The sequence below is a fragment of the Lampetra planeri genome, chromosome 16 (genome assembly GCF_965212315.1).
Source record: "Lampetra planeri chromosome 16, kcLamPlan1.2.h2, whole genome shotgun sequence".
In the NCBI taxonomy this organism is placed as follows: domain Eukaryota; kingdom Metazoa; phylum Chordata; class Hyperoartia; order Petromyzontiformes; family Petromyzontidae; genus Lampetra; species Lampetra planeri.
The window spans coordinates 4,126,014-4,139,531 of NC_136122.1; the positions used below are offsets into that span (position 1 = coordinate 4,126,014).

Below are 13,518 nucleotides of genomic sequence, written 5' to 3' on the forward strand. Positions count from 1 at the left end.
AACAGCGAACGGAGCGCCGGGCAGCTGAAACGCAGCGAAATGGCACACTGGGGAGCACAGTCGGTGTATCTCTGTGTGACTCACCGATACAGAGCAGGGCCTCTCCAGCACGATGTCTCCCTTCTTCTCCTTTTGGTGCTCGCTCAGGTAGTATGACATGGTGCCCGGCCGCAGCACGAACCATCGCTCCATCCAATTCTTACGCCGGTGGCCCTTTTTACTGAGGCTGCCCTGTCGTGAGCACAATCGGATAATTAGTTTGAACGCATTCCTCCTCGTTCAGGTGGGTGGGTGGGTGATTCACAGGACTGGCGATGGTGACGATGATGATGACGATGATGACGATGATGACGGTGTCACAGCAATCAGGCAGCCATACAGCCGGTCAATCATTCAGTTAACCAGGCCGACAAGCCCACTGTGAAACCAATCAGCCAGGCAGGGCAGTCAGCGCGTCAGATAGCCCACTAGCCATTCAAACAGACAACTACTCATCCAACCACACAACCGCCCAAACAACCATACCAACATCCACCAAACCATTCAAACATCCAACCTGTCACTCAGGTCAGTCAGACATCCAAATAAAGAACCACACGGTCATTGAAAAAAACGAAGTTCCAACGATCTAGCCAACAAGCCAGCGAGCCAGCCATTCTACATGCAAACACAGACAAACTAACATCCATCCAGCCATCCAACCATTCATAAATCCCTGCAGCAGCTTTTGGCCGGCCATCGATCAAAGATGGTTAACGCATTGCGCATTTTCAGATGCGCTTCTGCGGCCACCTGGAATGGTCTTCCTTCCGATATTAGGAATTCACTGGAGCTATGCTCTTTTAAATCATCACTTCTTTAGAACTGCTTTTTGTGTTTCGTTTGTGGTCCTTCCCCCACACCTCCGGTTAGCACGGTTGGCTACGAACGGTGCGAAAGAAGCTCAACATATAGTCACTCGTCCATCCATACATCCGTGCATATATCACCCCACCCATCCGACTACCCAACCACTCGTAACAAAAACGAAAAACCCAGTCAACCCGACAAAGCGAGAAACCCATCCATCGTCCCATCCACAATCAAGATCTTGATACTGGAGGAATCCGATGAGCTACCAAGCTCTTTTCCACAGATGTCCAGTATTTCAGAGATGTCCGCCCTATCCGTTGCGACCCACGCGGAGAACTGGCGCGGCACGGGTGTCGGCACCTTCTTCATGACGTCGAGGAGGAACTCCTCGTGGACGTCGTCGATGGCGAAGGAGACGGCGCGCGGCTCGAGGCCGGGCGTGAGCGGCTGGGCGTCCAGGAAGGAGAGCAGCTCCCACACGGAGACGCCGCCTCCTCCCCGCTCCTCCGCCGAGCTGCTCCGCTTGCTGCCGCCCAGCAGCATGCGCAGCTCGGGAGTCTCGGCCGACTGCCAGTCGCCCCCCATCGCCGCCACGAGCTTACGCAGCAGGAACTCCACCTGCCGGGGGAGCGGTGGGCCCACCACCGGGCGCGGAGGATGCGGTGGGGGGGGGGGTAAGGGCGGTGGGGCAGCACGCCAGGGGCGGTGCGGGCGGGGAGGGGCATGGGGTCAAGGGGTCGGGGGGGGGGATGTTGGCACAAATGGTACGGGGACGGTGGGGAGAAGGTAGAAGCAGCGACGTTAATGAGCTGCGGCGTGAGCGCTTGGTTGTGAGGCAGTGGTGCCTCCCGCAATTGCTCACTCACTCCACTCCTGGTGTAAGTCCCACCACTGCTGCTCTATATGTGGGGGTCTCTCTCCCCGCGGTCGCGTGGATTTTTCTCCGGGTCCTCCGCATTTTCCCTGCACATTTAGAATCGACGTGCGTTTGGAGTATTTGGCTACTGCTCTAAATATACACACGATAAGGCCGCTTTGCTGAACTTTGATTTGTGGCCTGGTCGCTTCTGAAAAAGAGCTACATGATAGCTCGGTGGGCCTTTACCTGGTGAAATAAAAAACATCTCTTCGATCTCTTTCTACTGTGAGAGGATGTGACTCGGTGAACACGATTGTAGAATCGACGTTCTATTTTGACGTTCCAATCAAAAGTCAGGACGTGTTGTTTCACAGCATAAAACAGCCCCATGTTCGGGGCTGCAGATCCAGGCCGAGTCTATGGTTACTCTGCACTTATTACCGCACCCCAGCCTCGTCTTTTATTCTCCCATTTTGCATCGTTTCCCAATTGTTCTGTCCCATTTTTACAGGTTTGCACAATTTGCCTCAATGTTACATGTGCGTACGACGATTATAAATCCTAGACATTTGCTTCTTACATGCACTAATTATCTCATGCATCAGGTGAGTAACCACCTATGTTACTTGATGAATTTATATATTATGACACGTGCCGACCGGCCGAATGCACATGCTTCTGTCCGTCAAGCAATGTTAACAAAAAATGAGGTGAGGTTTTATTATTTCATTTCGGAAGGAGTACAAGATTAGTGTTGCAAACAAAGCGGGATTTGGAGTGCTCAGGCGGAGCCTAACGTTAGTTAGGCCAGCTAATGGCCGAAGTGAACCACGACGACATGAACTGAAGCAGATATCGTGGATTGACCACTACATTTGGTACTCTCATGCGATTCTTAAAAAAATAAATACAATTATTTATTTGCCAGGTAAGGCCCTCAGTGCAAGAATATCACGAGGAAGGAGCTATGTTTCACCGATTAATATATGCATGTATGTTGAACTTCTTTCGCACCGCACGTACAAGTTCAACATACACACGTACATATATCCATGTTGAACCTCTTTCGCACCGCACGTACAAGTTCAACATACGTATGTACGTATATCCACCTTTGAAACATAGCGCCTTCCTTCATGATAACCCTGCACTGTGGGCCTAGCTTGCCAAAAGGGAGCTATGTTGCCGCGTGTCACCCCAATTCCCGGCCAATTTTATTCAAATTTGGCAAATTTTGACCACGCCGCTACTGCCGCCACCACACAACGGCCAGGCCTTCTGCGAGTGACGTCACTGGATCTTTAACGTCCACCATGGAGTGTGGCGGCAAACGTTTTTGTGATTAATGCAGCCACGCGCTATTGACCAGGGCGGCCGCCGGTCTTTATCCGCGAACTTCCCCGCAACAGGTGGCACGGCCCGGCATGGCCCGGCTCGGCCCGGCCATATCACCGGGCCGCAGCTGTCTGAAAATGTGACGAAAAATCACGGAGACAAAAACACAGCCGTGACGTCTCACAGCCGGCAAGGCGGTGGCCCTTGCGGTGTGTTTGGGCACTTAATTTAGCCAGACGCTTAAATAATTGAGTTATTTTGCGCGTAGTAACAAAAACCGGTTCTCCTCCACGACGGCCTGTGGGTCTCGCTGACATTTAGCATTTCACGCGTGACGTTTTTATTTATTTAGTTTAAAGAGCAAGGGACTTTAAAAATAATTTCTAAAGAAGCCTCTGGCCCTTTTGAATCGGTGCACGCGGGGAATGCTTGCGGATTTGCACGACGCACGAGGCATATGATGTCGCGACAAAGCATTGTTGCGGACGTTAACAGGAATCGGACGGCTGTGATGGGTGGGACGCGTATGCGTGCCAGAGGAGGGCACGCACACTGAGACAGACAGCGAGGTGGCACCCAGTTCAGCCACCAAGCGGAAGACCTGAAGCTCAGACGGTGGCGTATCACAAAAAAGGAGACCGGTAAAGACAGGAGCTGCCTGAAAAACAGTTGCGAGACTTGGCACGGGGAAGGAAGCGACGGCTTCCTCCCTTGCGGCGGCATCAGCGGCCGACTGCTCGGGGCGTAACACGCGAGTTTGTGCTCACCTCCTCGGGCACCATGATGAGTGGATACGTATCCTCCGACAGGAAGTTGAAGATCCTCCAGAGCTTGAAGGCGTCGTTGTGGCTGATGATGGCGGCGTCGGCACGGTTGCGCAAGAAGTTCTTCTTTGCCGCGATCATCCAGCACACCTCGTCGAACTGGCACTTGTCATAGCCGCCCTTCTGCACCTGCGCACCACAACCACACGAAATTTGTAGCAGCCAAATACTCTGAATGCGTGTCGATTCTAAATGTGGAAGGAAAAAGCGGAGGACCCGGAGATAAATCCACGCGACCACGGGGAGAGAAGACTTGCAAACTCCAAATATAGAGGCATCAGGGTCGGGATCGAATCCGTGACCTCCTGCATACCAGGCGAGCTAGTTGACATCTCGCCACCGTGAGCCTGTCCAGAGCCCTTTGGCACAGCGCCACCCGGCCAGGAATATTATTTGGGCATTCGGTCTCATTTTAAATGCGCCCCATTCGGCGGTGGGATGTCGACCTCGGCTGTTCTTGAGATAGACGGGTCTCTGGCGTTGGGAATGCAGCGATTTCCACCACTGGCTCAGGGCGGCCAGTGGTGATGAGTGCCGCCCGGGGGAGAGTCGCTCTGACTTTTAAGTAACCGTGTGAGGCCTTGCGAAAGCGGCGCCGTCCGCAGGTTGCAATGTCAACAATGCAGCCACGAGTGGCTTTTGTGAAACGCTGCGACGGCGGTGGCCGCTCAGAGGTCCGAGCGATGAACCACGGCTGCTGCCTAGAGTCCTGGGTTCGACTACCGAGTTTCCGCCACCCGTGATTGAACAGGGTCTTCTCAAGTGCGGCGAGCTGAAGGGTCTCAGACGAGTCACCAACGGCCGCACCGAGACAACCGGTTTGCGTTGAAAGTACTTTTGTCCTTTAAATTTGTTGCAAAGTACAAATTCTGAGAATTAAAAAAAGATCGGTTTGACTGCCATGTGGTGAACGGCACTATGTTGCAGAGAAGGTCACTCTCAAAAGTGGTTGTCCTGCATAGCTCCACGTCCCAGGACTTTCAGTTGCCGAAGAGCGCTGTCACCACCAGCTGTCAAATCGCCGGACTCTGTGCCGTGGGAGGGATTCATCTTTTGTGCGGCTGTGCGCAGACCGCACGCGGCACACGCTTTTAGCACGGACGTTGCCAAACGGGGGAAAATGTTGCCATCAAGCGCGGTCGTACCACGAGGGCTCTGTCTGACCCCGTTGTGAACTCTTATCGTACTCTTTGGTTCTTTCGGAAAAGTCACGTAGGTATAAAATAAAATAAATCACGACGTTTCGGGCGCAACACAAGCGTCCGTCATCAGGTGAAACGTCGTGATTTATTTTATTTTATACCTACGTGACTTTACCGAATGAACCAAAGAGTATGGATTCCTGCAGTCACGAAAACTTTAAATCAACTCTTATTGTGTCTTAAAGGAATATATGTAGCGCCTTATCCAATGGTGGAGATGAGGCGAATGAAATACATGAGAGGAGGCAGTGGGCGAATCTGTGATGTGTGGATTCGGTGAAAGTGAATTGATGGTAGTAAATGATGATGAATGGATTGAATGAGTGGTGAGTGATAGCCATGTGATGAGACTATGAAGAGGGAACAGTGGTTCTGAGGAGGAGTAAGGGGTGTGCTAGGGGAAAATAAGTGAGCTTTCAGTGAGGAGTGAAATCGAGTGAGCGAAGGTGACTGCTTAATGTGGAGGGGAAGTTTGTTCCAGTGAGGGGGCGAGAAGAGAGAGCGGGAGAGAGAGAGAGCGAGAGCGTGGATTGAGCACAAGCAGGAGGAGGAACAGAGTGAGACGGCAAAGGGCGAGAAGGCGACGTAGAAAGGAACAAGCGTGGCGAGATACAGTGGAGCAAGTCCATGAAGGGATCTGTAACCCAGGATCTCGTCGGCGCTGCCTCTGTGTCTCGTGCACAAACGTCGGCACGAGAGTGCGTAGCAGTGACCCCACAGCTCCAAGGCAGACGCCGTCACGAGACGTCCCCGGCACTGGCTACAGGGCAGCATGAGTGCGACACAGGGAGGGTCGTCCCGATTACAATCAACGTAAATCAATGTAATCCAAGCAGGACGCTGAGATTCCTTGATTACGTATGTTCATTATTTGCTTCACATTAACATATTGTTTGTGTGAACACAATCTGACGACGTTGTTGTTGAACACAATCTGACGGAGTTATTGTTGTTGTTGTTGGAGAACACAATCTGACGTTGTTATTGTTGTTGTAGAACACAATCTGACGACGTTGTTATTGTTGTTCACAATCTGACCACATTGACATGGCTGCAGCGTTGCGCTGGAGACCACAATCCAGCATCCTCAGTTTCAGCAGAAGCTCAGATGACGAAGAGAAAGCGCTTCCTGCTCTGGCCGGGGTCCTTAAGATTTTGTTTGAATGGGGAAACTATTTGACGTGTAATATTGTAAATTACGGCGGGAGACCACTTGACGGGTAGCACACTTTATTAACACTTTCCTTAGCCACAATAACACGTGTGGTCACTACAGCTCACGCTACCCGTTCCACCCGGCTACACACACACGGGCTCTCCAGCCCCGTAGCTTCCAGGGGAACTTACAGACCCACCCCAGCTTGGGTATGGATCACGACCACTGGGTCCCGCAGCCCGGCCCTCACACGGACGTCCGGCCGCGGGTCCCAAGGTCCTGCCTCTGAGCCACACAGGGTCCCGGCCCTTACAAGGACAGCGGGACTAGGGGTCTCAGGGCCCTATCTCTTCCTCCTCCGTCTTCCGTCTTCACTGGTTACCAACTCCCCGAGCGCCCGCGCGCACCGCCTTTTATAGTCCTCCGCTCCCGGGGGGACGGAGCCTATGCGGACCGCGATGTGAGCACCCACTCTAGTTGACCAATCACCACGCGCTGCCACACGATCCGTCACTGTCAGCGCGCGTCACCAATACACAGCCAATCACCACGCGCTGCCACACGATCCCTACTGCCAGCGCGTATCACCACTACAGACGCTACCGTCGGAAACGTCAGCGCTGCGATCATCGTTGGCGCTGTGTCGTGAGCTGCGCGCATTCCCTGTTGCTGCTTCTGTCCTCGTGTCACCCCAAGCCGCTGGCACGCCCTCTGTTCACGAACAAAGATAATAGCTCAACGCGTTCCTCAAAAACACCGGTGTGGCCTTAAAAGAAAAGTATAATTCTCGTTGGTTCTTTCGGTAAAGTCACGTAGGTAGAAAAAATAAAATAATAATATATCTCGACGTTTCGATCGTGATTCCTGCAGTCACGAAAGCTTCAAATCTAAAAGTATAATAGGCGACGTTTCAGGGAGTGGCCATTCTTCGTGGCACGCAAATCAAGTGTGCTCCAACACCACTGCCAATGGAGCATCACCAAATAATTAGTTTAACTCCCCCCACCCCCCCACTTTTTGTTATTTTTGGAATGTTTTTTTTTTCAAGGGAAGGCAACGTAATCGTAGATGCCATGAAACACGACAAGCTAGGTGACACACCAGCGATCGGTAACTGTAATCCGATTGCAAGATGGCCGACAGTGACTGGACGTTGTTGGTACCTTGCCATTGGTAATATTATTTTTTGTTCAGGAATCCGGCATGCAATAATGTTGTTGCCTCTCTCTCACAATGTTATTCGAATCGGCTCAAGGTGGCATGGCATGAGATGAAGACCCTTCCGTTTGGAACTCTCCCTGCGAGCAGCGTAACGTGAAACACGGTGGTTAACCCTTTCCCATTTCGAGACGTCTGCAAGTCGCAGGGTGGGTGTTGTCCTCTTCACCGCTGAATCTCAGAATGCGTAAGTGGCTCAGCATGAATTTTATTTAGAAAGGCGTAACGCCGCTGTTTTTAAAGACTTTGTACCCACTGCACTCTACGATAGCTGGCGCCAAACTGTGCCACACGCCCTCCTGCATGGCCGCCTCGGTACTGATAAATTGTTTTATTCAGGTTCCGTTCTGATGACGTACACGAACGTCATCGGAACGGGAAAAGGTTACGGAATGGCGCTCAAACATGATACCGGGGCGGTAACGTCGCCCAGCTGTAGTGTCTTCGCGCTTGTTTCGGAGGTTCGCGGTTCGAAGCCAGCAGTCACTCCGATTATTACTCAGGGGTTGAATTACCAAAACAATAGTCTGCGCAGTCTACTTCACAGGTGACGTTAAAGATCCCCCTGAGGTAATTTGCAAGGGCAGGCCACCGCGTGTCTCGTTGTAAGGGTCCAAATAAAAAAAAATAGACCGCAAATTACTCAATTGGGATTACACAGAGCAAATCATCACCCCCTACCTGCAGACTAATGCACCGCAGGTCACTCTTGCAAATGAGACTAAAACTAAACTTTTTATTTTATTTTACCAGGCAAGGCCCACAGCTGTGTAACTCTTTTTCAGAAGCGATCTGGCCACAAATGATAGCTCAACAAAGTGGCTTATCGTCACGTGGAAATTTATATCAGCCTAATACTCGAAGCGAATGTTTCCAAATGTGGAGGGAAAAACTGGAGGACCCTGAGAAAAATACACACGACCACGGGGAGAGAGACATGCAAAGTCCAAATATACAGCAGGCGTCAGGGTCGGGATCAAACCCACGACCTCCTGCGTAGCAGGCGAGGTGGTGAACGTGTCGCCACCTTGGCACCCAAATGAGACTCTATCCTGGTCTCAAGCTTGAGTCCTCAACTAGTTAAATAAAATACTTTTGAAATAAATGAAAATACTTTTCACTCGCGCTAAATCTGCTTCTCAAAGAGTGCACGCACACGTGACAAACAATGAAAGCTAATCCTTGAAAACCAGAGAGCGCCTCGCTGAGTGACAAACAAATGTCTCTATTTCAGTGACTTGTTCTTGTGCAGTCAATGGCGACCGAGCTGAGACCACCAACTCAGGGACGCTGGTGGCCGGCCGCGTTAATTTATTCAGCATTTTCCATTTTAGTCACGGCCTCAAGTCTCCCGAGGCGTCTCTGGCCCGGCGTGACAGAAGTTGGGCAAAACACCCTCCAGGCGTCCTCCCCAGAGCTCCCTCTAATGCAGGCCCTTCCGCCAGCAGTGGCGCGAGCGAGCAGTTGCAGGGCTGCCGCACCTTTACCGTCGGAGTCAACGACAACCTGTGGCATTCTAGCCACAGTCTCAGACGGTGGCTTTCATTTAAATCGTTCTCCGAGCGTAGTCGACTTGCAGCGCCGCCGTGCGTAGCCAACTCTCAGCTATTCACCGCTGGTGTGAGAGGGGATGCAATCCCTCCCGCCCACCAGCCAGCCCATACCATCGGATCAGGCCATCTGTGGCTACCTTTACGAGCAGAGTAGCCTCGTAACAACGTCGCAAACGTATCTGCGTCTCGAGGCAGACGCGTCCCAGTTGGTCGCGCGAGCGTCTGCGTTAGAGAAGCAGTGGAGATCGTCGTCACGTGCGACGATTCTCGTCCACTTGTCGTCAGTTTTTTTTATTTTACTATAAAAACACCGACTGCATGAACAAAGTTACCACCGGTGGATTCGAACCCCAGGCTCCCAGGGGTGCCAGCTCAACGCTGCGCCACGGAATCGTTACCCCCCGCGCCGCCTGCTTTGTTCGCCCTCTGACGGCGGGCGGAGCGCGCTCCTCCCCGACGCGATCTGCGATCCGCCACATTTAGCGTGCGCGCCGTCAGTCTCGCAGGGCCACTCGCCGCGGCGCTGAGAGGGTGAACGGAAAACAAAGGAGTCTTTGTGAGCATGGACGGGATAAGCTCTTTCGGAGAGCCCTGAGCGATTGCCAACTGGTGCAGGGGGCAATGCCAAGCAGAAGGGAACGGACGCGCGGCGCGAGAGAAGCGGTTTTGTTGCTGCTGCTGCTCTTGCCGCGCAAGCCAAGCGCTTGCACGGCCAGAGCTTCTGCTCGACCAGCCCCTCGCAACTGCTGCCACTGGGGGTACGAGGCAGGATGAGGCTGCGCCCATTCGAACGCTAAAAGTGAGCCGAGAGTTTGCTTGATCATCGGTTCGTTCGGCTTTCTTGGGCCATGGCCACGGCGCAGCTTCATGGCTCGAAACTGCCGCGAGCTTCGTCAGGTGGCGAGCGCAGGGGTCGAGCGAGGCTGCCGCTTCATCAGCGGACTTCTGTGCTTTGAGTACCTGCCGTGACAACTCCAACTGCCAAGAAGGAGGGCCATTGCCCGAAACGTCGCCTATTATATTTTATTCCTTGTAATGCCACACGCACAAAGTGTTACTGATGAACGTGTTTGAGGTTTTTTTTTTTCTCGTGCCAATCAATGGGTGACTTTCAGTTATTTTGTCCTGGTTACTCTTTACACGTGAACAGTGCTGTGACTTCAAAAACCACAGGGGGGGCTCTAACAAAACAAATGTTATTATCTTCATGTTGAGCAGGCACTGGGAATAGTTTTTTTTTTAAATCAAAGATGAAGTTTTGCCAAGGAACGGTTACATTTCTCTTGCCACGTTGCGGGCCCGAAGTTTAATGACCGGCAGCTCACTGCACTGAACGGGTTGCACCACAACCGCTTTCATTGAAACCATTTACCGTGGCTACATTTTACACGATCTTCTAGCTTGTCACCTTGATTGCGTCATGCAAGATATATATATGTGTACCGCACCGACGTGGAAAATTCAATCAAGCGTTTTTACCGTCGGCTAATTCCAGTCTTCGTGAAAATGTCTCCCTGCTGAATTGGGAAACGGACTGCTGCTCACCCACCCCGCCATGCATCACGTCCATTGTGCGGGACTGCTATGGTGTTGGCTACGATGTCTACAACCGCTATGAATTTACAGTACAGAGATACACCGGTTTATGTCGGGGGATGCGTCCCTGAAAGGCACGATGAGAGGCTCTCTTTGATGTAATTTGAACCGTGTATAGTTTTGACGATGTTTGTGTATGCCATCATTTAATGACGCAATGTTATGTTTGCACGCGAAGTGCTCTCTGACGATTCCATTGGGAAGGGGAAATCAACTGAAATACAGTTTAATTGATTGATTGACATCTTCAGGAGGGTCCCGCTCAGAATGTGTTGGCCAGTGTTTATACACCCGAGGCGGTTATGGGTATAATAAGCACAAGGACAAATTCCACATTCCTGTGGCAAGGACGATTCTATACGTAGAACAATATCAGCTGACTTCCAACAGGTTAGACCAAGGGTGGGCAACCAAAAGAACAAGACGAGCCATTTTTTCGAATTTGGTAAAAACAAAAACTCTAAACATTTCAGGAGCCGCAGTGCACTGTGGGGTGAACATGAGATACGGTGATGGTGTTTAATTAAATGGCACCACGAAGCGGTTCTTGAAGAGCCGGACGCGGTTGCGGAGCCGCAGGTTGCTGACCCCTGGGTTGGGCAAAATCTTCATGATGATAACGTTTTGATCTCTTCATCAGTAACCGCGCTGAGGCATTATTCAACAGTCGTGAAAGGCCTGCTCTCATCTTGGCGGTTGGAGGCTGCATTGCTCACAGCGACTGTGCTCTCTCGCAATGCAACTGGTGAGCAAGAGTATGCAGTCGAAGCATTATATCTGTACGTTGGTGGTCACGATTTGATTCGAGGATCGTTCTTATGTCCCTCATTAAAATGCAAATCAATTTATAACATTTTTGACATGCGTTTTTCAGGATTTTGTTGTTGTTATTCTGTCTCTCACTGTTCAAAAAACCTACCATTAAAATTATAGACTGATCATTTCTTTGTCAGTGGGCAAACGTACAAAATCAGCAGGGGATCAAATATTTTTTCCCTCACTGTAGTCCTATCGCACCGTCTCATCTGCGGCATCGTAACAGTTTTGTCTTGTGTGTCGATTAACGTTTCAACACAGGAGCCTAACCGTAACGTAGGCATGGCACTCTATGCCAATTCTCACACGCACGATCTGATGCATTTATCAACACGGTTTTAACTTTTTAAACTATTTTATTATTTTGCCATGTAAGGCCCATTGAGCTATATAGCTATTTTTCTGAAGTGACCTGGCCACAAATTATAGCCCAGTGAAGTGGCTTATCATGTGGAAATCTATAGAAGCCAAATACTCGAAACGCATGTTTCTGAATGTAGAGGGAAAAACTGGAGGACCATGAGAAAAATCCACACGACCGCGGGTTCAGCACGCAAACTCCATATATACCTCCTGCATACCAGGCGAGTTAGTTAACATCTCTTGTGTATGAATCTCATTTAAATCAATAGATCAATGCAGCAAGGTCTTAGGGAGGCCTTGATCGAGCAACTGATTTATCGAGGCTGATGGTGACGACGACGACAGAAACCTACGCGGATGCAGCTGCACTTAGCGGCCCCTGCGCAGGAGAGAAACGCCGCTCAGGGAACGCGGCGGACAGTGCGGGATCGGGGAGCGGTAGCTGAGCGGTAGAAGATGGAGGAGGGCGCGAACATAATTGAGACCCAAGGTACCAGCGTGGCCGCCGGGCACCAAGGGAGACTTAACGAGGTTGTCACCTTGTGACACCTCGTGATGAGGTTGTCACCTCGTCGAGGGTGTAGGCGTTAAGGCATGTCGTGCGTGTGACGAGGTGTCACCTTGTCGAGGATGTAGGTGTTGAGGTAGGGCATGTAGCCCTGGCTGGACACAGGGCCCGAGTCGTCATCGCGGAAGTGAGCCTCCAGCGCCACGGGGTCGTGGCTCACGTTGAGCACCGTGCACAGGTTGTAGGATAACACCTGCGGGCGGGCGGGCGAGAGGGCATCGATGGCGATGAGGATGATGAACAAGATTGGTGATGAAGATGCCACAGAAACTGACGCTCGAGATCTATCGGCCGGCAGGACGGGTCACGGTGCGGCCCTGCGATGTCCTGCCCACAGCACTGGTGGCAGAAGAGGTCCCCTCTGGAGAGCTCCTCTGGAGAGCCCCTCTAGCCCAGTGGTTCTCAGAGCGTTGTGGTCCCTGGGACCAGCGGTGAGTGGTCTGCAGCGGTCCTCCAGGTGGTGGGCCGCGGGGCTGTGATGCAAACCCCAGTTGATCCGGAAGAAATGACACGGTTTATTGTACCAATTGTTTTCGAACATTAACATTGTACTGGAGATATTTAATCCAAAATAATTGTAATTAGGTAAATGATGAAACCAGACGAATCCTGACACCTAAATGCCTCCCCCCCTCTCCGCCACAAATAAACATTGTAGCTGTGTAATAAAAACGTTTTATGTTCCTGTAATGTGCATAATTTGTATAACTGCCATTTAGAGAGAGAGAGAGAAGTGAATCAGTGTGGACGCCAGCGGCGGGCTTGGCTGGCTGGGTTGCTGGTCCATGGAAATGTTTGCATCAGCTGAGTGGTCCGAGGGCCAAACAAGTTTGAGAAACACCGCGATCGAGGGGAAACGTCGGCTTACCCTTCCATGCCGGACACACGTCCTGAAAGTGGCGGCAGTGAGTACCCACACGTGGCCCCACCACACCGCAACTTGCAAACCGACTGGGGGTTGTGCCCATTGTCTACTGCTGGGGGGGACAGGGGATTTGAGAAACCTGCGTTGTCGTTTTGAGATCAAACTTGGTGAGCTCATTATTTATTGTAAGCGCAGTACGCTTTTTAAGAAATGAATGTGTGTAGCATTCAGAGAGACCTGTCATCTCAATATAATGTGCGGCCCTTTGTCAATAGACTGTCGGGGGTTGTTTGACTATACTTCACCACGCT

General features: G+C 51.4%; 1 protein-coding gene across 1 annotated transcript in view; it reads right to left on the reverse strand.

Moving 5' to 3' along the window:
* LOC144722942 (switch-associated protein 70-like) overlaps nucleotides 1-13,518 on the reverse strand; it is a 69,232-nt gene that overhangs the window by 22,664 nt on the left and 33,050 nt on the right. The window contains exons 2-5 of the mRNA XM_078601372.1: nucleotides 12,395-12,535; nucleotides 3,814-3,999; nucleotides 1,213-1,470; nucleotides 85-231 (exon numbers count right to left, since the gene is read on the reverse strand). Of these exons, the coding sequence (XP_078457498.1) occupies nucleotides 85-231; nucleotides 1,213-1,470; nucleotides 3,814-3,999; nucleotides 12,395-12,535 (732 nt within the window). The remainder of the gene's footprint in view (nucleotides 1-84; nucleotides 232-1,212; nucleotides 1,471-3,813; nucleotides 4,000-12,394; nucleotides 12,536-13,518) is intronic.